This window comes from Globicephala melas, chromosome 10 (genome assembly GCF_963455315.2).
Source record: "Globicephala melas chromosome 10, mGloMel1.2, whole genome shotgun sequence".
Lineage (NCBI taxonomy): Eukaryota > Metazoa > Chordata > Mammalia > Artiodactyla > Delphinidae > Globicephala > Globicephala melas.
In genome coordinates this window covers 97,883,958-97,908,460 of record NC_083323.1, presented here as the reverse complement: position 1 = coordinate 97,908,460, position 24,503 = coordinate 97,883,958, and the positions used below count along the sequence as shown (strand labels likewise).

The 24,503-nt window shown below is 51.8% G+C and overlaps 1 protein-coding gene and 1 long non-coding RNA gene across 10 annotated transcripts in view; one reads left to right on the top strand and one right to left on the bottom strand.

Annotated features, from left to right (window-relative positions):
* Positions 1 to 2,948: 2,948 nt before the first annotated feature.
* Positions 2,949 to 24,503, top strand: part of KCNA6 (potassium voltage-gated channel subfamily A member 6) — a 42,903-nt gene continuing 21,348 nt past the window's right edge. For 5 of the 9 annotated variants that reach the window (XM_060306392.1, XM_060306391.1, XM_060306390.1 and 2 more), the window contains exon 1: positions 2,949 to 8,584. In XM_060306392.1, coding sequence (XP_060162375.1) covers positions 3,885 to 5,471 — 1,587 coding nt within the window. In that variant the 5' untranslated portion in view covers positions 2,949 to 3,884 and the 3' untranslated portion in view covers positions 5,472 to 8,584. Of the gene's footprint in view, positions 8,585 to 9,673; positions 9,847 to 15,463; positions 17,193 to 24,503 lie in introns of those variants that run through there. The other 4 variants (XM_060306394.1, XM_030834446.2, XM_060306388.1 and 1 more) reach the window with 3 other exon arrangements.
* LOC132598042 (uncharacterized) lies at positions 12,154 to 22,532 on the bottom strand. Its single transcript, XR_011377774.1, has 3 exons — positions 22,366 to 22,532; positions 14,753 to 14,824; positions 12,154 to 12,314 (listed from the first exon to the last, which is right to left on the bottom strand). It is a non-coding gene; the product is annotated as an uncharacterized lncRNA (long non-coding RNA).

The window sequence follows — 24,503 nt, the reverse complement described above, 5'->3', positions numbered from 1 at the left end:
CACAACCAACATCCTAAGATAACACCTGAACACCGCCCCCTGTAAGACCTACCCCTCGCTCCTTCTTCAGCCTCATGTTGTACATCTCTCCCTGCTGCCCATTCTCCTCCCAGCACATGGCTTTTGTTATCACTTGAACATCCATGACCTGTCTAGCTCAGAGCTTTTGAACTTGTCTGCCCGGAATGCTCTTCCCTGCTTCTAGCAAGTCTGGCTTATTCTCATCTTGGACTTCTCAGTTGAAATATTACCTCTTCAGAGGGAAATTTCCCAACCACCCTCTTCAAAGCAGAATCCCCAGGTTCATTTCTGACTCAGCATCCCATTTATTTTCATCAGAGCATTTACTACAATATGTAAATATCTTCTTTATTGTTTACTGTTAACATTTTCTATCTAGAACGGCACGTACTTATTGCACGAAAATGTAAGCTCATAAGAGCGGGTGGGTTGTCCAGATCACTTCTAAATCCCCAGCACCTGGCACATGGTGGGCAGCCAGGAGCTTCTCAATGAAAGCTTGTTAAATAAATGAATGGTTCCTACCATTAACGAAAATGTGTGGATTCAGATACAATTAGAAAAGCCTACGGTTTCATGAAATTGGGGCTCAGTGAACTCCGGGGAAGCGTTCGCCGGTCACTGGAGGTGGCGTTGCTGTCTGTGGATGGGGTTATGCTTCCTTCACACAGGAACTGGCACTTCCAAAGGTGTGATCTTACTCACCCTTAATATTTGCTTGAGAGGAAAGATCTAGAAAAAAGGGCTTTTCTAAAGCTAAGAAAGGAGTCTCTTTCACAAAAGAACTAAAAACAGAACTCTGATTCATGAACTTGCTAATGGGTTTTCCCTCCAGGGGAAACTCCTCGTGCACAGTGAAACCTGTCTTGGGGCAGAGCCTTGTAGGGTGCATGTCAAAGTAACCACGGAGCATCAGCTCTGCCTGTAGCTTGACAGCCTTAACCCAAGTGGTATTCAAAGGGCTATTCCTTCCACCACGTTAGACTGTGCACCCTCCTGGCAGAATGCAGTTCCTTCCCACGTTTCTCCAAGATTTGTTTAGAAGAGTTACTGACCTAGTTGATAACCTCGTGGATAAAAATGGCAATGATGAAAACAAACATGCGAATGGATATTTCACTGTAAAAACTGACCACCAAAGACGACAAAAGGGATCATGAGTGAGTCAATTTACCACCCGGAAAAGAATTACAGATAATTGGCCATGGGTAAAAAAGAGTATCTTCTATGTTATATAATACTTATGTTATATGATACAAGTATATCATATAATATATGATATACTTATATCATATAACACAGCATATGTGTAGGTTCCCTTTCTTTCCTTAAAATATTTCTTTTTTTAAGAAATAGGTTCTTTAAAAACCTATAGGTTTTTTAGGTTCCCTTTCTTTCCTTAAAATATTTCTTTTTTTTTTTAACGGAGCAACTTAATAGTGCAAAGTTTAAATTGATTAATTACAGAGCCTGTGAATAGAAAAAATATTGACCGAGTGACTGGGTACACTTGCTCTCTCGCCATTCACTGAAACATGCAAGCTGAGAGGAGGGAGTGGAAATGGACTGGATAAGCAAAGAAAAGAAGCGGAAGAACGATTGCCCTGCAGGTCTGGTGAGGGACCAGACTGGAGAGTGAAGCGGTGATGTGGCAGCCTGTCTCCTACCCACTCACCACTTGACCTCTGCCCTAAACATCCAGGACACTTAGTTCCCTCCTCCCCATCTCCCCCCCACCCCCTGCCCCCACCGCGCTGGGAGTGAATCACTGTGGTTTTAAAACACTCCATGCTATACAAAGAACTCTCGCAGGAATCTTGTCGTTTGAGAGTACCTTTATGTATCATTTCCATCGGTATTGTCCATGAGCTCTTACCAATGATCTAAGAGCACAAGAAGCTACACACGAACACCTTCTGATCGTCAGCAACCTGTTTTGTCCACAGCCACCCCAAAAGGGGGAAAATGAAGCAAGAGAAGCAAACATCAACCCTACCTGGCAGTGGCAGTGTGAAAAGATCAGACCATAGCTCCCCCAGCAGACCCCAACCTGTGTGATCCAGCGATGGAAGACGATAGGGTCTCTGGTAGAAATGGATGGAAAACCATTCTTACCTTCTCCCTCCTGGAGAGTTAGGGGAAGAGTCTCTACAGCAAACTTGGGTCCCTACCCAAATACTGCCAGGTGGGTCTTCGCTGTAACAGTACTGAGGAGCAGAGGCCGTCTTTCCCGTGGGATTGTGAAGAGGGAGAGAGGTGGTGCAGGTGAAGCACCTGGAAGGTGGCCGGTACCTATTAAGTGCTCAGGAAGTGCAGCTGTTAGTTTAATCAACATGCCCTTTCCACTCCCCTCTTCCCCCTTTTCTCATTCACTCCGGATTCCTTCCCAGGGAGGCTGGGAGATTATGAATTCCAGGATGCACTTCCCTGGGCTATGCTACCTCTGAGATGCCACCATCTTCTGGTTCTTTCTTCACTGGGGCTGCTGCCCAAACTCCCAGGACTCCCTTAGAAAACTTCTGTTGGAAAAGGCAACCAGCGACTTCCTACCCTTTTCCCTGCTATCACTTTGCAATCCTGGGAGAATGGCGGCCTCGCCCTCCCGGGTTTGCAAAGGGAGGTATGGGATTCTCTGGGGACTGACATTGGAGTACAATTTAAATTGGAAGCTCTCAAGACATCAAAACATGCTTCCTCAATTTTTTTTTTTTTTAAGTAGAGATTGGAGAAGCTGGCAAATAGGTCTTCGTAAATACAGAAGGACAAAATATGATTTGATTTCTTTCATTAAATTTCTGGGTGAGTGGAGGCACAGAACTCTGTGCCATGGGGCGCGGGGGGGGCGGTGAGGGGTGTTTTCTTATTGATGAGATGCACTGCGCAGGTCAGCTCCCTAAACCGAAAAGAGAAGAGCGACTTGCCGGGGCGGGGGGGTGTGCCATTAGGGTACCTGCGCCTGTTTAGAGGGCCGTGGATGTGGACGTGCGGGAGGGAGAGGCGTGCCAGGAGAGCGCGGGAAAGATTACTGGAGAGGTGAGGGTGCGTCCGCTCGCCGCGCCCTGGCTCGCGCGGCCCCTGGCCGGGCAAGGGGTGTGATGCGCGAGTGGGGTGGGAGGGGGCAGCAGGCGGGGCCTGCCACGTCACTTGGAGAGAGTGTGTTGGGAAGGAAGGGCAGAGCGGAGAGCCGAGCCGCTGCAGCTGCCGCGGCTGCAGCGAAGGCACAAGGGCTGGGGAGGTGGGTCCGCGCGCCCCGGCGCCGGGGCGGCCCCAGGGCCCTCTCGCAGGCCAGCGGCGCGGCTCGGAGGGAGGCGGTGGCGGCCGCGGCGGCGGGAACGGCGACCTTGGCCAGTGGAGCCCGCGGTGGCCGTAGGGCGGAGGCCGAGCCCCGCCAGGCGTCTTGGCCGAGCCGGAGGGAGGCGCATCTGGCGCTCGGGTCCCAGCGGCGGCCGGGGGTCTGGAGCTGCTGGAGGAGCGCCGCGGGAGCTGGGACGTGCTGACCGGTCTGGAGGGCGGACCCCCGCGTCCCGGAGCCCAGTCTGGGGAGGGCGGGGGCGCGAAGCCACGCTTCTTTCCTGGCGTCCAGCTGCACACGCGCCAGGCTGCGGTTCCAGGTACCACAAGCTCTATCTAGCATCGTGCGCGGATAACTGGGGGCGCGGAGCCGAACCCTCCGCGCCCAGGTCACCTCCCCAGACCTAGCCCGGTGAAGACCAGGGCTTCGGGGCTTAGGGACCCGACGTCGGTCGTACCGCGAGCCCCACCCCGAAAAGAAGGCGCCGCCGAGAGCTGGGAGGCGGCGCCGTGCCCGGGAGGTCGTGTCGTGGGCGCCGTCCTAGTGGCGGGGAGCGCACCGCGGAGGGGACATGCGATCGGAGAAATCCCTTACGTTGGCGGCGCCGGGGGAGGCCCGTGGGCCGGAGGGGGAGCAACAGGATGCCGGAGACTTCCCGGAGGCCGGCGGCGGCGGCGGCGGCTGCTGTAGTAGCGAGCGGCTGGTCATCAACATCTCCGGGCTGCGCTTCGAGACGCAGCTGCGCACCCTGTCGCTGTTCCCCGACACGCTCCTGGGGGACCCCGGCCGCCGTGTCCGCTTCTTCGACCCGCTGAGGAACGAGTACTTCTTCGACCGCAACCGGCCCAGCTTCGACGCCATCCTCTACTACTACCAGTCGGGGGGCCGGCTGCGGAGGCCGGTCAACGTGCCGCTGGACATCTTCCTGGAGGAGATCCGCTTCTACCAGCTCGGGGACGAGGCCCTGGCTGCCTTCCGCGAGGACGAGGGCTGCCTGCCCGAGGGTGGCGTGGACGAGAAGCCACTGCCCTCCCAGCCCTTCCAGCGCCAGGTGTGGCTGCTCTTCGAGTACCCGGAGAGCTCGGGGCCCGCCCGGGGCATCGCCATCGTCTCGGTGCTGGTCATCCTCATCTCCATCGTCATCTTTTGTCTGGAGACGCTGCCGCAGTTCCGCGCAGATGGTCGAGGTGGAAGCAATGGTGGTGGTGTCTCCCCGGTGTCCAGGGGCAGCCAGGAGGAAGAGGAGGATGAAGACGATTCCTATACGTTTCATCCTGGCATCACCGCGGGGGGAATGGTGGCAGGGGGCTCCTCCCCACTAAGTACCCTTGGGGGCTCCTTCTTCACCGACCCCTTTTTTCTGGTGGAGACGCTGTGCATTGTCTGGTTCACCTTCGAGCTGCTGGTGCGCTTCTCCGCCTGCCCCAGCAAGCCAGCCTTCTTCCGCAACATCATGAACATCATCGACTTGGTGGCCATCTTCCCCTACTTCATCACCCTGGGCACCGAGCTGGTGCAGCAGCAGGGACAGCAGTCCGCCAGTGGAGGCGGCGGCCAGAACGGGCAGCAGGCCATGTCCCTGGCCATCCTCAGAGTGATCCGCCTGGTCCGGGTGTTCCGCATCTTCAAGCTGTCCCGCCACTCCAAGGGGCTGCAGATCCTGGGCAAGACCCTGCAGGCGTCCATGCGGGAGCTGGGTCTGCTCATCTTCTTCCTGTTCATCGGGGTCATCCTCTTCTCCAGCGCCGTCTACTTCGCAGAGGCCGACGATGACGATTCGCTCTTTCCCAGCATCCCGGATGCCTTCTGGTGGGCCGTGGTCACCATGACCACAGTAGGTTACGGGGACATGTACCCCATGACGGTGGGGGGCAAGATCGTGGGCTCGCTGTGTGCCATCGCCGGGGTCCTCACCATCGCCCTGCCCGTGCCCGTCATCGTCTCCAACTTCAACTACTTCTACCACCGGGAGACCGAGCAGGAAGAACAAGGCCAGTACACCCACGTCACTTGTGGGCAGCCTGCCCCGGACCTGAAGGCAGCCGACAACGGACTTGGCAAGCCTGAATTCTCGGAGGCCACCCGGGAGCGGAGACCCAGCTACTTTCCCACTCCACATCGGGCATATGCAGAGAAGAGGATGCTCACCGAAGTTTGACGGATGCAGGCCGGGCCTGCACGGAAGGAAGGACACTGGACAAACAATCCCTTAGGGCTCCTTGTCATTCTCCACTACTCGCACCCCAGCTCCAGGTGACTTCCTGACTCCCCCCCCCACACACACACCCAGTGGCTGGCGCCAGGACCACACACCTGGACTCTCAGTCTTGTTACTTGACCCCTGCAGCATCCAAGCTTTCTCCATCTAAGTGGCATTTTCCAAACTCTAACGGTGCCACCCATTCGTGCCCATCTTCTGTCACATGGATGAGATTTCCATCTGACCTTCGTCCCTCAAGACTCTGATTTTTCATGTCTGGGACTTGTAATATCTCTAGGAAGAGCGATGTTGACAAGATGGAAACCAGGCACACCTGGGTCCTTTTTCTCCTTAGCATCTGTGGCTTTGGGGCATGCACCAGTCTTAGCTTCCGGCCACGTGGTCACTGGCAGAAACGGGTGGACAGAAACAGTACTCCTCCTTTGTTTTCCTCCAGCGCCCTGTAACACCGGCTGCTCATCCTGAAGAGGACCCCTGGGAGAGCCTTCAGCTGCCCAGCCTGATACTACGCTATACATCTCTAATCTTGGATGGAATTAGAGAAACTACAATTACACTGGGCCATTTGGAGGATGTGAGAGTCAGTCCTGGACCAAAGGGGCCAATGGATTCTTCCAGGTGCGAGCTGGCCCGGTAGACACATCAGTCTTTGGTCTGCACCTCGTTCTCCCCACTCTGATCCCCTGACCCTCTCGAGCTTCCAGGAAGGCTCCTTCTCAGAGCCAAATACTCTTCCTGTGCAGAGGAACTGGCAAAGGGGAACCCACAGAGCTGGGAGAAATGGCCGGATATAATCAAGCACCTGGCTTGACCGCTCATCAGAAGAGAGGCGCCACGGAGACAGTACCGTCTAGGGGGGCAGAGGAGTCTTCTGCAGACAGCAGATTTCTCTCCCTCGCTTCCCCCGACCCTCTCTAGTCCTCCACCCTTCTTCCTGGGAGTCTGACTTAGGATTGCTGTTGAAGGCTTTCTAAAGCGGACTCCAGCCTAAACCCACAGACAGGTAGCAGCACACATTGGATGCTAGCGTGGGCTTTTTGTTTTTCCTTTCCATTTCGTGGGCAAGAGACAGGTGGTTTAGAGTAAGGAAGAAGCATTATTCCTTTGCTGACAGCCTCCCTGTTAGAGGTTTCTGCTGAGTCAAGCAAACATTCTCCTGCTCTGGCCCTGGAGCTGCAGCCCACAGCTCTCACTGGTAAGGTGCCACTTAGACCAAGTCATCTTCTTCCGTTGTGAACCCCTGTTTCTGTCCCCTCATCACATCGTCATTCATTTGTTGCCTTGATCAACTGTGATGCACTGTTCTGAGCTCTCCTGGGTACAGTTCAGAAACCGGAAGGACTGTTAATGAGTTTTTAATTTTATAAACTAGGCTTTACGGCTCCTTGATAAGAATTTTTAAAAAAATCTTTTCTCAAAGAGCAAACTTATGAGGGACAGACAGCCTCTTGAGGGTTTTCTTGAGAGACACTGTCCGGATGTTGCCACACTTTACAGGGTAACTTGGGTGCCACAGTCCCTCTTTGTGCCTCAGTCTCCCCACCCATTCAATGGGAACATTCATGTCTTCCCCCCACCCCCACCTCATGGGGAACGGCCCGTGAACTCATCTGGGAGGCTGGGGATGACGCTATGCAAATGTGTGAACGTCCGTAATGGTTTCTAGTTCATTACCACGTTTCCCCATCCCCCACAGGCAAGGCCTCCCCTGAGAGTTCCTGCCTTGGATCCAGAGCCCATACACAGGCCATTCTGGGCCATTAGCTCTTTAAATCCCTCCCTAGCCTCTCAGACTGGGCCTTGGTCTTTCTTCTTACCTTTTGGCCAGGAGGATGCTCTCTTTGGAGCGATCCAGTGGGATCCTTTTGGGGCCAGACACCATCATCCTGATTGGGAGCTTGGCTTCTCCAAACCTGAAATGCAGGAGGAGATGCTCATGATTCAGACACTTGCTCTGAGCCCATAGAATGCCAGGTTTCCAAATGTCTTCTGGAATATTACTCCCGGCAATTCGGGGGAAAGAGGAGGCCCACGCAGAGGCAAAAGCGATGCTCCCGGCGAGGGTAATGTTGGAACACGTATGCATGTGTCTCTGTATGTGTGTGTGTGTCATCCTCATCACCATTTCCTTTTCAAGTCAGAGCATGCCCGAAAGTAAAGGGTTTATGGAGAGCTGGGCTCTCCAGGGACTCTGGTTGCCGTAGCAACCTTCCAGACTGTTCTCTCTATCTTCTGATTTGGGCAGCCAGGGAGAACAGGAGACTACGTATTCCCAGCTTCTGAAAGGGGGACGCCTCTCACATATGGCTTTAGGGGCTGGTAGGGCTAGGACAGGGATGCGTGACCTTCGGAAAATGAAGGGGAAGCGGGTCCCCAAAGCTTCCTATCTGGACCTTTCTTCCTGGCTTCCCCACCCAGTCACTGAAGCTGCCTCATCCCACCCCTGAGTCTTCAGAAACTTGAATGCCAAGCAACTGCCGGTGAAAGCAATGTCCATATTACTGTTTTTGAAATGGCCTTGGAGGGGACTAGCTTCTCCCGAGGTAGTCAAGCTGGGCCTCGCCAAGGGTCATACTAGTTTTAGTCCATAATAGCACTGCGGGGCACTCACGTCCTCAGAGAGAGGCTCCTCCCAGCACTGAGAGAGACAGAGAAATGATGCTTCTGCTTCCCAAGGAACAGTCTAGCTCTTGGGAGGAATCTCATAGGTGGTTCATCTTAAGATGTCGAAGAAAAACTGAGAGGCGGTGACCTGACCTAGTTCCTGTGAAGGATTCTGCCAAGTGACCCCCTCTGACTCTGAGCCTCTTGACGTGGATTTTGCTCCCTGAGCGCCGCGACAATCTGCGCCCGGTGTGGCTGTGACAGCTGGGGTGGCGATTTCGCAGCTGCCAGCAGAGGGGTTCAGGTCATCGTTACGCCTGACTCGGGCCCACAGGAGCGCCCAGAGGTCTTCCTGGATCTGTGAAGCTCGGCTGAGACGTGGGAGGTGACTCCTGCCAGATCGGCCCCAGGAGAGAAGGGGACAGCTGGCCGTCTTGGCACCCGAGGTAGGTTCTCCTGCTGGGGAATATCCTTCAGGCCAAATGAGAACAGGGGTGGGAAGGGCCAGAGGGAGGGCGGGAGAGGGTGTGTCTGGGGGAGGGGGAGGCTTTGGTTTCCTTTCCTCAGCGGCCACCTCGCTCTCTGTGTGTTTTTGTCTGCATGTACTTTGCTCTCCTTCTCTGTTTCTGTTCCCACACTGGTACCTCCCTCCTTCCTCCCCTTCATATATATATGTATATATAATTTTTGTATTTATTTTGGCCGCGCCGGGTCTTCGTTGAGGCACGCGTGTGGGATCTAATTCCCCGACCAGGGATTGAACCCAGGCCTCCTGCCCTGGAAGCATACAGTCTTACCCACTGGACCACCAGGGAAGTACCCCCTCATCCCCTTCTAATCACCCCCTTTTCTCTGTACTTTCCCCTTCCTTCTTCTATTCAGTGTCACTTCCTCTGCCTTGTGTTTCGTTCTCACGTCTCTGATTTTCCCCCATCTGCTGTTTGAACTTCTTCTTCCTCCTCTGTGTATCTTTCTCTCTGTCTCTCTCTTACGGGGCTGGGAGCACCTTGGGGCATTTCCCTTGAGGTTGCTCTTTGGACTCTAGGACGGCTGTGACCTAGGGTGTTTGCTCTGAAGGTTGTTCTCCATCTGGAGGACCCCCTTTTTCCTGTCATCTTGGTACAGCATCCTTTCCTAGGGTACTCACCTCTGTGGGCAGAGTCCCGAGCTTCTGGAGCAAGGGGAGATTGCTGTGGGTTTCGAAGATGTCTCGGACAAAATTTCTTGAATCTTCAAGGATAAAATAGAGAAGGAGAGAGAGAGAGAAGGAACCTGATAGCAGTACATTTCAGAGAAATACTCTGATTGTGTAGCACAGGACTATGCTCACCTCAGGGTCCCCCAACCTTAAGGAGCTTACAGAAAGGTTCAAGACAATGGCACAGTGGAAACAGTGAAATAAACACAGAAAAGAGGGCTTAGGAGGAAGGCATAGCGTGGAATTAGACTAGAAAAAGTCTTCATTCAAGGGCGACCTTCTGACTGCCCTTAATTCACTCGAAGGGTCTCAGAGCTGTCTCTCTTGTCCCCTGAAGGCAGAAGAAAAGCAAAGGACATAAATGTCAGTGGTACAAGGTGCGGGGGACACTCCTTGGCATGATGGGTTAAGATTCACCAACCGGTCCAGAGGGAAGCTTGTGCATCTCCTTGCTGGAGGTCGTGTAGGCTGAGTCCCACCTGCATCAGGATATCAGGCGGCTTTTGGAGGGTAAGGGACATTTTCTAAAAGAGGATTGTGGTGACAGTTGTACAGCTCTATAAGGCAACACAAAAAAGTTACTGAATTGTTAAAAAAAAAGTGACGTGAGACTAATAACCTCAGAGTTTCACCTCTTGTCTGGGAGATGCTTTGGTTTTATAAATCTAGAGGTTAAGCCTCTCTAAAGATGGGCCAGACTGCGTATTCAGGATGGAATGACAGTTTTTTTTCTCTGCCACACGGGGACACTTTAGAACTTTCATACAGTTGCTGCCTGCTCCTCCCTTCCAGTGCCAAGAACTGTTTGTTTTCTTTTGTTCTGAATTTTGACAATGAAACCTTTGTGGGACTGACATGCCCCTTTCTTTTGGCTCTGAAGACAGGCCAAGCCATTCCTGGTCCGTACAGAGCCTGGTTAGCATGTACTGAACCAAATGCAGAAACCGCCACCTTACCTCTGTACCTGGAAACTCAGAATTCCTTAAGAAATTACACAGGAGTCAAGGTGTTTTTCTCCTGGCCGGGTCCCCACCCTCCAGCCACTGATGGGGCCCCGCAGGCTGTGGTGCTTCCAGGAAACAGAAGAAGTAGGGGTGAGAGTCTTCCCTTAGCTCGTCCTCCTCCAAGAGCGCTCATTGGATGTCATTCCTCGCTCTCTCTCTCTCTTTTTTAAAAAAATACTTATTTATTTATTTGGCGGAGCCAGGTCTTAGTTGCAGGATGTGGGATCTAGTTCACTGACCGGGGATCAAACCCGGGCCCCCTGCGTTGGGAGCACGGAGTCTTAGCCACTGGCCCACCCGGGAAGTCCCTGTCGTTCCTCTCTTGCTCCTACTTGCCTTCCGCTCGCCAATCCCTTCCTTCACCACGACCCCCGACCCCTGCCCTGCTTTTCCTCACATGACACCTTCCAGTCCTGCTGTTTATCATGCCTTCTCTCCCCTGGCTGAGCCCTCGCTTTTGGCAGTGTTTTGTCCCCCGGCATCTCTCCATAAATGCCAAGATACATCTCCAGAGGACACCGTCCTCCCGGGACAATCTGGCTGGGACCTCCGGGCCGGCTCTGATTGGCTTTGACTGTGCGTTATGGCCCCGGGAAGCAAAGTTTGGTCTAATTCTAGCTTGTCAAGGTCACTTAGGGAAGGAAAAGAAATCCATTCTTTAAACCAAAAGATTTCCGCTCTCCATCCCACTTGACTCCGGGCTTCCCGGGGTGCGTGGCTCTCTTGGACCACAATAAGACTGGAGCCTAGGGCTTTTTGGGAAAGGGAACCTCTGGATGCAGACCACTGGGGATGAGGACAGATGGGCTCTTAGTTCTCGTGTTACCGTGTCTCCCCGATGAACCGCTTTCCTGTTCTGGGCTCGAGGTCCTTGTGGGGTTGGAGAGGGTCATTTCTTTCCCTTCCTTTTGCTCTGAACTCCTAGAGAAAGGCATTCATACCACCCTTTGGTCCCATATATTTTTAAAACTTTTTATTGGAGTGAAACTAACACAATGTTGTGTTAGTTTCAGGTGTACAGCGAAGTGAATCAGTTATACATATACATAGATCCACTCTTTTTTAGATTCTTTTCCCATATAGGTCATCACAGAGTACTGAGTAGAGCTCCCTGTGCTGTGCAGCAGGTCCTCATTAGTTATCTTTGGTCCTCATCCCCTTGCTTCCCTAAAGAAGGAGTGGAAACCTCTCAGTGAGCCCTTGGGAAAGGTTATCCAAAACAAGTGACTGCTCATTCCCAGAACAAGAGAGAAAGAAGAGGCAGACACCATAGTCAGTGCCCTCAAGACTGGTCGCACCTTGGCTGTCACCTAACCTATTGGGGGCCTAGCCCTGATGGGGTTTACGACAATTTCTTTAAAATGGATTTTATTGAAGTAGAGTTGCTTTACCATGTTGTGTCCATTTCTGCTGCACAGCAAAGTGAGTCAGTTATACATATATATTCTTTTTCATATTCTTTTCCATTATGGTTTATCTGGGACAATTTTTTCTTCTTTTTGAGCACACCTCCGACCTCACCCTTGTTACCGTGGAGGGGCTTTTCCTTTAGTCTGTCCCGCGCCTGGCGGACACTCTGCCCGGCCCTAGAAAAATCCCGGAGCCTTAAGCAGCCTCTGTCACAGGTGCAGGGAACGCAGACAGACCCCGGCTCTTTGGCGAGAGTGAAACCAGCATGTCAAAGGAGCTGCAGCCGCGCCGTCTGCGGCCCTGCTATTTTTGACACGCTTGCTCTTGCTTCGAGGACTTGACAACCGCGGTTTCCAGGAGACAGACAAACCCGCTCTTGGCAGCAGAGACATTGTGCTTTGGGGAAAAAAAAAAAAAAAAAAGGAAGACAGTCCCGTGGCCAGGAGGGGCTGGGACCACGCCTTCTTTCTCTTCCCGGGGGCTGGCACTGTCCGGTGACGTTGTGGATCTGAGGCTGTGGTACCGCCTCCACCGGGGAATCCATCCTCTCCCGTGGGAGTGGTCCTAACAGGAATGAGAATGGCGCCATTCATTTAAAAAAGCATCTCGAACACGTTCAGTCCTTTCAGACGTCGTGTCGTGTAACAGAGGTTGGGAGCCTGGACTCTGGAGCCAGATCGTCTGGGTTCAAATCCCACCTCTGCCACTCACCTGCTGGGTGATGTAGACCAAGTTCTGAAACCTTCTGTGCCTCAGTTTCCCTCTCTGTAAAACGGGGGCATAACGGGGCCAGTCTCACAGGGCTGTTTTGAGGGTTAGATGAGGTAGTTTAGGTACAATATTATGTAATCTGTGACACCATGTGACACTATGTCCACAGTGTGATAGGCAGCCATATGTGAGCACGACCCAGAGGTTGGTATTATGATCAATGCTGTTATCCTTCAACAACCAAATGCAGTGGGAAGGCTAGGCATTGCTTTCCTCTTTGGCAGATCAGACAGTTGAGGCGCAGAGGGCAGGTTCAAGGGCACCCGGCTTCCTTGTGGTCCATCGCCCTCAGGGGAGATGTAATGAACAGAACGCAGTGAGGGTCTGATTGGTACTAAGCAAGAAGAGAGAATGAATTCGTGGTTCCTAAATGTGTACATAGGCTGGTTTTTGTTTGTTTGTTGTTGGTTGGTTGTTTTTTTGGCCGCGCCGTGCGACATGTGGGATCTTAGTTCCCTGACCAGGGATTGAACCCGGGCCCCCTGCATTGGAAACGCGAAGTCTTAACCACTGGACTCCCAGGGAAGTCCCCCATAGGCTTTCATTTACGTGCCAGCTTGTCTTTTCGATGGAAACCCAGCGAGCATCGTATGCTCTTTTCTTTCTGGGGCTCTGAGGGCACGGAGCTGCGTCCGCATCTCTCTAGAGGGCCTTTCCTCACTCCATCACTCTTCTCCTCCCCTCACGTTTTAGCAACCTCGGCGGGTCACTCTCCTGCAGCCTTCCTCACACACTTCTTCACGTCCTCCTCCTTGGGACAAATGCAAGCTCTCACAGTTAATCCTCGGGACAGAACCCAGAAGCTGGACCCGGCTCAGAGTTTTCATCCATTGTTCTAGCGGCTTTCAAACTCCCACTTCCCCCATCCTCGCCCTCAGCATCCCTCTTTCACGTCCCACTGCACCCTTTCCCCTTTGCCGGTGGGGTACCCGCTGACATTCCTGGGCTGTTTTCCAGCTGCCCTTTCTTCCTTTCAGGCAGAGGGCAGGAGACCCCGGAGTCGGAAGACGCTGCTCCCCTGACTCCTGTGGGTCTCTGTTTGCTTCCACTGTGACTGAAGGACCACTGCTGCACTGGGGGTCCTGAGTCCGGCCAGAATGCCGTATGCACCCTCAGCTCATTCCCACAGCCACCACAGTGTCCCATGCGACACTGCCTTCCCCATCCTGGATTCAGAGCTGCCTTGCTTTTGGGGTCAGAGAACTTGGGTCTGAATCACTGTCTGTTAGCTGCACCTCGTTTAAACCTCTCCAAGCTTCTGCTTTGCCATCTGCAAAATAAGGAAGCAGATTCCACTTGCCCCACTTAGTTGTCGTGAGGTTGCAAGGGAAAGGGTTTAGCAGGCCAGACACTCTCAGCAGAGCCCCGTTCTCCCCTCTGCCAGGCAGCCTAGGGGGCCTCAGCGACACTGACCAGCAACCTGAGGTGACCAGCCACCTGCACCTCAAAGACAGGGGGTCCCAGTTGACTGCAGTTTTGTTCTCTGAAACCAACATTGAAATGAAATATGACATAAAAATAGACTCAGGGTAGCACGCTTAACTAGAAGGCTCTTTTCCTAAAGGATTCACAGCAGAATCTCTTTAAATAAATTACACTTAAGACATCACTTAAATATAGAGAAAGTAATCTGAATATGTCTTGTAAGAACATGGTGGATATACCGGTAATCTTTTTGGTTGGTTTCCAACCAAGTACGATGCAGCGTCTCACTCAACCCCATCCCATGAGCATCAGCATATTGGGTAGAGCAGTATCCAGGGTCATAGATGGACAGATGAGAGAGCTGGGAGTGGTCATAAATGCCCCCCTTCGTGAAGGAGGGGTCTGATGTGGACAAGAGGAGTGACTGACCCATGGTCACACAGGCAGTCGGGGCAGAGCTGAGCTCAATGTTTTCTGACTCCAATGCAAGTATCTTTTTCTATGGAAAATGGAAACCTAAGGATTATTTAAACATTAAAAAAAAAACAACTCTATTCATTTCCTACCCAACCAAACTCCTCCGCAGAGCTGTCCAGGAGGACATGGAATTCGTGCGTTTTAATTTCATCTCTCTCCCCTGACTTTCCAGGGGGCAGTTTAACCTTGTAGGGCTTCACTTTTTCTGTTAAATTTAGTGCCTGGGCTGCAGGAAACTGTCTTAGGTTAGAAACCAGGAAAGCTGGAGGTTATTTGAGACTTCTGTATTTTATAGAGGAAGGAAGGAATACAGAAGGTTGGCCTCTTACCCAGCAGTGGTGACTTCTGATGCCCTGGGAAACAGAAATCCGCTTCTAGGCTCTTCTCTGCCTTTTGTTGCCCTGGGGGAGAAAGAGAAGTTACTGCTGGGTTACAGATCACTTATAAATCACAGGACTAGGGGCAGGAAGAGCTAAGTTTCCAGAGGCCGTGGTAGCTGAGCCATAAATCAGACAGATGCTCGCCGGCTGCTTTAGGGCAGTTTGGCATTTCTGGGAAGAGACAAAAGTCTGGTGTGCTGGGGGAAAAAAGCTTGTGGCCCGTGCAGGACTGCTCTCTGCTTCAGAGGATGGGTCATGCTAAATGTCTGTGCAGCATTCCAGACAGCTGTCACAAAGCACCTAACCTGAGACTCTGCACGTTACTCCTGACCAGATGTCTTACGCTGGTAATGTGTGGGCCAAATATGATGAGACACTGAGAAATATTGGACATGACAATTACATTTGCATAAAGGTGGGAAGAATAAAAGAATAAAACAAAATACAAGAAAAGTTGGGAGATTTCACGTGCAGACCTGGATATCTGTTTTCTTCTGGAAAACAATAGGTCTGGTCTCCTTGGTCCTGTCCCTTTGGAAGGGCCGGGTGCTCTTGCCAGGTGCCCACGGAGGCTGGGGCCCCTGTCGCTTGCACTGTGCCCACAGCCTTGGGCTCCTTGTAGGAGGAAGACATCTCCCTATGTGTGCATTTCCACCGCAGGTGGGAATATCAGAGATGGAACGGGTACCCCGTGCAGGGACAGGTGGCACCCGGCCTTCTTCATCTGGTGACCGGTGGACTCTGGCGCGTGTGGCCGCTCTCGGAAGCCCTCCTGTGGGATCGCGTTGGACTGAGTCACAGCGGACTGTTAGGTCGGGGTGGGAGGAGGGTGGCTGTCAGACATAGACAGTGGGGATGGAGGCGAGGGCTGGCAGCGGGAGAGGAGACAGTCACAGCTCCAGACAGAGACAGTCATGTGGCTGCAGGAGAGCAGGGGGCCTCGCAGCGATCAAGAACACACTAAGGCAATGTATAAATACGACACCGCCTCTGTCCCCTGGGGCTGTCTACCATCACCCTTGTGTAGGCGCTCAGCACCCGATGTTAGAATTATTGCAATAAAATCATTCAATCTGGAAGAAAAAAAAGTTATGTGCTCTGTCCAATTATGTAAGCAGGGAGATGTGTGAAACAATTAAGGATTTCCGTCTAAAATGAGAAAAAGGCAAACTGCAGTGTTTAGATATTTCCGATTTGAAGATGACTTCCTGATGTCAGATAACTAGGCGTCCCCCATGCCTGCTGGCTGGGACTGGAGAGAATTGAGAGCAGGCATTCCTAAGGGGGGACCACGTGGCTTTCCTGGGTCAACATAGGCCCCGCAGCACGGGCTCTACATCTGTCAGCTGTCTGCGACATCATGACCCCACGGTCAGCCCCAGATCCCTTCCTGCCCCTCTTCTGAGATTCTTCCCAGCGAGTTTCAGCTCCCGGGGGAAAGCTCATGTCTGGGAGATTTACTAGCCGAAAGTTAAATAACTGTAGAGTTGGAATCATGTCCAACATTATCGCTTTGGGAGACAGATAAGAAAGTCTCTCCTCTTCTCATTGCTTTATGTGTATCATTTCATCACAGTATCTCAGGGCTAGAATTCAAGTGGAGAGTCTGAAAAGCATTCTGAGTTACCGTCAGCCCCAAATCCTCAGGATTCCAAGAGAGGGGTAGATTTCACGCTGGTCATCCTTCACCGGGGACAGCTTTCACTGCTGTAAACCCAAGTTTAAAAGGATGCTGTAACCCTTTTCCTTCCCCTTCCCCCCAAATATTTACCGTTTCCAGGAGTGTGGAAAAAATGAAATCAGGTTAGGCTTAAAGGAAATCCATCATGGCCTTCCATCTTAATGCTTGTCGGCCTCACTTTTTCCAATAGATGCACTTCTAAAAAGTTGCTGTTTTTGCCATGAGTGTGTGTGCGCGTGCATGCACACACGTATAAAAATAATAGACTCGGGGCTTCCCTGGTGGCACAGTGGTTAAGAATCTGCCTGCCAAAGAAGGGGACATGGGTTCAAGCCTTGGTCCGGGAAGATCCCACTTGCCGCGGAGCAACTGAGCCCGTGCACCACAACTACTGAGGCTGCGCTCTAGAGCCTGTGAGCCACAACTAGTGAGCCCGCGTGCCACAACTACTGAAGCCCTTGAGCCTAGAGCCTGTGCTCCGCAACAAGAGAAGCCACCAAAATAAGAAGCCTGCGCATCGCAACAAAGAGTAGCCCCCACTCGCCACAACTAGAGAAATGCCGCGCACAGCAATGAAGACCCAATGCAACCAAAAATAAATAAAATAAATAAAATAATAGAGTCACTTCCTATCAGAGGTGTTTTCAATAGAAGGGGGCCTTTTCACATTAAAAAAATCACAATAGGGCCTTCCCTAGTGTCGCAGTTGTTGAGAGTCCGCCTGCCGATGCAGGGGACACGGGTTCGTGCCCCAGTCCGGGAGGATCCCATGTGCCGCGGAGCAGCTGGGCCCGTGAGCCATGGCCACTGAGCCTGCGCGTCCGGAGCCTGTGCTCCACAACGGGAGAGGCCACAACAGTGAGAGGCCCACGTACCGCAAAAACAAAAAACAAAAAAACAAAATATAGTTAAATTTACAGGAGAATACCTAGTCTATAGAAAAATGCACCTCAGCTAGTTTGTGGCATCCTACCTACCATCCTAATTCCTTCCTGCAGTGGTGGGAAAAGGAATGCTCTGGTATTAGAAAGGGTGGGGATCGCTGACCAGATCTGAGAAAGAAAGAGCCTTTTTGTTTGTTAGCAGAAGAAGGGTATATTTTTCAAAATGTATGTTCAAAAGTGAGAACTCTAAGAGACCCTTCACCATTTTCCTCTCTTTCTTACTGCATTTTGGCTCTCGAGGTGCTGAATCTGCCAGGTGCAGCACTGCGTTTTCCATGCCTATCGCCGTGTCAGGAGAGGCGGGATGGGAGAGATGACACAGTTGGACTGTGGGGAAGGCGGGCATCATTTAATTCTGGGTCTGTCACTAACTTGCTGTGACCCTGAGCAAGTTGTGTGCCTGGTACCGGGCTGGCATTAGCTGTCGGTATTATCCTGTGTCCTGGTGTCTCCATCTGTAGAGTAAGGTGGTTGCATTAGACAATTTTTGAGCTTTTGCTTGGAAATTCTGTGGTTGCTCAAGCCTGTTCATTACATGTACAGCTGGTTCCCTCCATAACTTGGCAAACTTCATTGCTTGGCTTTTACCACCAGAGTGATCTTTTCAAAAGAGAGTTGGAGTTAACTTAAAATTTCAACTTTATATGGAATTATTTAATTTCAGAGGCTATCTACTCCAGTCTCTTATTTTACAAGATCAGAACTTAACACTTAAAAATATACTGAGCAGGGCTTCCCTGGTGGTGCAGTGGTTGAGAGTCCGCCTGCCGATGCAGGGGACACGGGGTCGTGCCCTGGTCCGGGAAGATCCCACATGCCGCGGAGCGGCTGGGCCCGTGAGCCATGGCCGCTGAGCCTGCGCGTCTGGAGCCTGTGCTCCGCAACGGGAGAAGCCACAACAGTGAGAGGCCCGCGTACCGCAAAAAAAAAAAAAAAAAAAATATATATATATATATACATATATATATACTAAGCAGGTTATAGCAAAGTTTTGAAAGCAATGTCTTAATTTTTTATGTGATACCAAGTATGATAAATCCCTTCCTTCTGCTTTTCTGTTACTTTTTCTCTCTCCCTCTTCCCTGCTTCCCTCCCTGCTTTCCTATTTTTCTTAGATGAAGTCTATCTTAGTTATTCAGTGATTTCCAGATCTTTTAAATTTCAAAGTATCAAATAAACATTCCTCGGTGTTGGCTGCGTCAGCACCTTGGCGTTATGACTGGAAAAACATTGGGCACAGAGATATGCTTCTATGTTATGGAAAAGCAGGGGATGCAGACCAGCAGGGATGCTGACCTATATCCTCTGGGTCTCTGGCTCCCCAGCTGCAGAGGGAGCCCGTAGAAAAGACAAAGCAAAGAAAAGTTGGTACAATTCTCTGGTATCTTCAAAGTAGAAGCTGGCTTTTTCCACTTCTGGGAAACCAAGGGCAGGCATTGGATTGTATGCTGGGATGGTCCCACTGAACTGTGCAGGGGTTCTAAGTAGTAAGGCCTGTCCAGCTCCGCCTGTCCAGCTCAGCCCCGGGAGCTGGGGCTGCACATCGGGGCCAGGGTCCCCCCGAGCCGGGTCCCAGTCCTGCACGGGCGCACCAGGTCCTGGTGCCTTTTGGTGTTTGTTCACCATCCTCACCCATTTAGTCTCCTTTCCTCCTGCTGGTGCACCTGACAGAGCAGCAGAACCTGGCCGTGGATAGAGAAAGCCCATGTGAGCTCCGAGTATACTGTCTGACCCTGAGCAGATGGCTTGAAACAAACATTTTATTTACTGACTTTAAAAGTAGTATCTGGGGCTTCCCTGGTGGCGCAGTGGTTGAGAGTCCGCCTGCCGATGCAGGGGACACGGGTTCGTGACCCGGTCCGGGAAGATCCCACATGCCACGGAGCGGTTGGACCCGTGAGCTGTGGCCGCTGAGCCTGCGCGTCCGGAGCCTGTGCTCTGCAACGGGAGGGGCCACAACAGTGAGAGGCCCACGTACCGCAAAAAAAAAAAAAAAAAAAAAAAAAAAAGTAGTATCTGCTCATTAGGGAAAATTAGTACAATTCAGAAAAATATAAGGAAGGAAATGAAAGTACCCCTAATCCCACAACCAGAGACTTTCAGTGTCGGTATTTTACTGGGTTTTTCTTCCAGACTAGCTCTGTCTCTGCATCTGTATCTCTGTTGAGACCATTTTGTGTTTCATTAAAAAAAAACCCTCCATGTTATGTCTCTAATTTTCTCATGCAATTATTTTTTAAATAAATTTATTTATTTATTTTTGGCTGCATTGGGTCTTCGTTGCTGCACGTGGGCTTTCTCTAGTTGCGGCGAGCGGGGGCTACTCTTTGTTGTGGTGTGTGGGCTCCTCATTGTGGTGGCTTCTCTTGTTGTGGAGCACGGGCTCCAGAGCGCAGGCTCAGTAGTTGTGACGCACGGGCTTAGTTGCTCCGTGGCATGTGGGATCTTCCCAGACCAGGGCTCGAACCCGTGTTCCCTGCATTGGAAGGCAGATTCTTAACCACTGCGCCACCAGGGAAGTCCCTCTCATGCAATTATTATATAACCGTCACATAGGTGCACCATCATTTTGGTAACCTATCCCTTACTGTGGGACATTCAGGTTGTTTTCTAGCTTTTTGTTCTAAATGATGCTACAGTGAACATTCTCCCTATAGATAAGTGTTCGCATTTATGACTGTCTCCTTAGGTTGTGTTCCTACAAGGGTCAAGCGGCATGAATAAATGGAGCAAATTATTTTCTTGGCCTCAGCTTCCTCACCTATCATAGAACAACAACAGAAACAACAATAATTAAGAGCAGCAAACACTTCCCCAGCGTAGTGTGTACAGCCACGTTTCTATGAGCTTCGCGTATACCGACTCAGTTACTCTCCCAGCAGCGCTGTGAGCATCCCCAGCCCAGGGGAGCCACTGGTCCAGGATCACACGGCTAGAAAGTGGGGGTTGGGATTTCACCCCAGGCAGCCTGGCTCCAGCATCCTTGCTCTCAACCGTGATGCTAATACTGCCTCCGTGAGATGGGGAACAATCCCCAGAGAGCCATTGGTCCTAAGGTCATCTGCATCACGTGATTCTCCACCAGCCACGTTCCCAAGTAGCACGGTTGCCTAGTGTGAGTCCCCCGCTCCTTGAATCCTCCTCACCCCTGCATTTATGTGCATTTGTATGCGTGTGTGTGTGTGTGTGTGTGCACACGTGCGCACACACGCGCTTGTATGATCTCAGGAATGGAACAGAGCCAGCAGGGAGAGTGTGGAGCAGAAAAGCCTGACATCTATTGACAAAACAATAAAACCCTGCGAATGGGTGTTATTATTATGGATAACTCATCATGGTATCCTCCTTTCCTTAAGGTTCCCAGCCTCTATGGCTGGGAAATTTGTCACGTTATAATTGGGTTGTCATCCCAGTGGAGCAGGAATGGGATGGGATGTGCTGTCTAGCACGACCCTGTCCCAGAAACACATGTCATATGCCTCGAGGAGGGCACGTCCCCTCCCAGAGCAGCTCCGCCCACGCTGTCTGGAGCAGTGTGATACCCGCGGGTGTGATTATGCATCCTGCAGGGAAGGAGGGAATCGACAGACTTATCACAGAATGAGGGTCCAGGCTGCCTTACTGCATGTTCAATACAGAGATTGCCTGATGCAGGAGATCTGGGAGAAGCCGAGGATCAGCCTCTCTAATACGTGTGCACTACGTGATAATCTTCAGGAAGCCTGGGGAGGTCTTAGGTGGTGAGTCTCCACCTTTCCAGGGCTTCAGAATCACCTGAGAATCTTTTTAAAAAGTATCACTTCCTGCCCCCTCTGCTGTCTTAACTCCTTCCTGCTCCAGCCCAATTTGAATCATTAATTTTGGATGGGGTCCAAGAGCAACATTTTTTTTTTTTTTTTTTTTTTGCGGTACGCGGTCCCTTCACCTGTTGTGGCCTCTCGCGTTGCGGAGCACAGGCTCCGGACGCGCAGGCTCAGCGGCCATGGCTCACGGGTCCAACCGCTCCGCGGCATGTTGGATCTTCCCGGACCGGGGCACGAACCCGCGCCCCCTGCATCGGCAGGCGGACTCTCAACCACTGCGCCACCAGGGAAGCCCCCAAGAGCAACATTTTTTAAAAAGCTTCTCAAGAGATTGTAGGGTGCAGCCACAGTTGGGGAGGTTCTGGCGATAATGACTTACACCTTCACATTTAAGTGCCCTTGACACTTTACAAAGCTCTTTCACAACGGAACATCACAACAGTCCACTAAGGTCAGTAGAGCGGGCATTTTTATGACTTTCCGTGGCCCGCAGAGGTTTACTGAGTTGGCCAGGGTTGCACAGCTTCTCCCTCAGTCACAGTGGAGGTTCCCTGCCCAGCCCAGCCCAGTCCTGCCAGGCCCTTTGGGAAAGGGCAGCTTCCCCTCCCAGAGGATCTTCCAGGAGAGAATCTTAGCCTCCACCAGCTGCCTCTCCAGCGTGGAGGCTCTTCCTTTCCATTCTCATCTGAATCCCTTCTACTGCAGCCCCTCTTCCTCCCCAGAAAGCCTCCTCGTGAAATGTGCCAACACATCTTTTCTGCAAGCTCCACCCCACGTAACAGACAACGGCCCCGAGGGACACAAGGGTCTGACCCCCAGCCCCAGCCCTAGCCCTTCACGGCTGATCCTCTGCATTAGCGCCTGGCGGGAGTGGGCAGGGCTACCTCCAGCACAGCAGCCGCCCAGGGCCCCCCTTTGCTTCTCCCTAGTTGGCACCTCCCATCCCCGTTCCCTCTTCACCACCAGAGCTTCTCTCCTGCACCCACTCCCTTCCCATCCCGCCCCCAAAACAACCTTCAGGCCCACCTGAGTCCTTCCTGTGAGCCCCTGCAGTGGTGGGTCTCCTCTCTGGACATCTGGGATGGACTGGCGCTTAACAACGTGGACCAGGGACAGGAAGACAGAAGTAGGTACCTGCACACGCCTGCTGCCGTCCTCTGCCCAGCACACCAATTATTGGCTCAAACTCTCCCCCGACTCAAAGCAACGACCTCTGTTTCTCGTTCCTCTTCCTCTCCTTGTTCAAACCTTTTCCCTCGCGCAGGCTGTACCCTGGACCGGCTCCCAGGGACTGCAGGCTCTCTGTGTCAGAATCCTGCCTCCTTGGTCCCTGGGATGCAGGGAGGGGGGCGGGGCGGGCAGGAGGCGGGGTTTGGCTTCTGGGCACTGCAGGCTGCAGTGCTGCCCCGCAGGAGGAGGTGCAGGTGCAGGTCCCCTCCTTCCTTTCACCTGCTCAGCAGCCTTGTGACACGTGACACCACCACCTGGCACACGCCCTCGGAGTGCCCTTCTTTCTCTCTCCCCGGCCTGCCCACCGCAGGTTAATTGCTTTGGAGGGTTGGTGTGGAGGGTCAGTTAACGTCCTCATGACTTTTGATCCCCGAGGACCAACTTTCAGGAAAGGCGTGTCCTCTGCTCTCAAGGCCGGGCCCCCGCTCTGGCCTGCTGCTCTTATACAAAAACTCTGTGTAGCCTTTTCTGCCAGGAGAGAGGAGAGAGGATTTGGAAGGAGGGAAGAGGTGTATGACAGGCTCTCCTTTCCCAAAACAAAGGAAGCAAAGGTATAGTTTCCCAGGGCCTGGAATGGCTTGGTAAACCTTTACCATCTGGTTGGGTGTCATCAGACAGAATGGCTATTAGTGGGTCCAAGGGCCCGTCACTGTGACCCCCCTGAGCCTCTTTCCAAAAAGCTGTGAGTTGGGACAGAAGGCCCTAGTGTGGTCTGGGCTATAGTCTCTCGGTGGAAGAGATGGAAAACCTCCCAACCATGAGAGCGGGAAGGGGTCTGATCCATCATCCAGCTTCCCTTTCTCATGTTTTTTTTTAACATCTTTATTGGAGTATCATTGCTTTACAATGGTGTGTTAGTTTCTGCCTTATAACAAAGTGAATCAGCTGTACATATACGTATATCCCCATATCCCATCCCTCTTGCGTCTCCCTCCCACCCTCCCTATCCCACCCCTCTAGGTGGTCACAAAGCACCGAGCTGATCTCCCTGTGCTATGCGGCTGCTTCCCACTAGCTATCTGTTTTACATCTGGTAGTGTATATATGTCCATGCCACTCTCTCACTTCATCTCAGCTTACCCTTCCCCCTCCCCGTGTCCTCGTCCATTCTCTCCGTCTGTGCCTTTATTCCTGTCCTGCCCCTAGGTTCTTCATGACCTTTTTTTTTCTTAGATTCCATATATATGTGTTAGCATACGGTATTTGTTTTTCTCTTTCTGACTTACTTCACTCTGTATGACAGTCTCTAGGTCCATCCACCCCACTACAAATAACTCAATTTCGTTTCTTTTTATGGCTAAGTAATATTCCATTGTATATATGTGCCACATCTTCTTTATCCATTCATCTGTCGATGGACGCTTAGGTTGCTTCCATGTCCTATTGTAAGTAGAGCTGCAATGAACATTGTGGTACATGACTCTTTTTGAATTATGGTTTTCTCAGGGTATATGCCCAGTGGTGGGATTGCTGGGACATATGGTAGTTCTATTTTTAGTTTTTTAAGGAACCTCCATACTGTTCTCCATAGTGGCTGTATCAATTTACATTCCCATCAACAGTGCAAGAGGGTTCCCTTTTCTCCACACCCTCTCCAGCATTTATTGTTTGTAGAATTTTTGATGATGGCCATTCTGACTGGTGTCAGGTGATGCCTCACTGTAGTTTTGATTTGCATTTCTCTAATGATTAGTGATGTTGAGCATCCTTTCATGTGTTTGTTGGCTCTCTGTATATCTTCTTTGGAGAAATGTCTATTGAGGTCCAGAGATATTACTTGATCAGCCCAAGGCCACATGGCTTTGGTGGCCACTTTGTAATAGAGCTGGGTCTGAAGTCTAAAATGCTAAGACACAATGCCTCTACAACGAATCTCCTATGAAAGCGTGCAGTAGCTCCGACTCTGAGGGGTCATGGTCGCCTGGCACCATGTGAGGGCTTCACGGGCAGAGCACGGATGCAGCCTCAGACCTGGTGGGTTCAAATCCTGCCTCTCCTACTCGCTAGCATTGAGGTCTCAGGCACCTTTCTTTCTCTCTTGG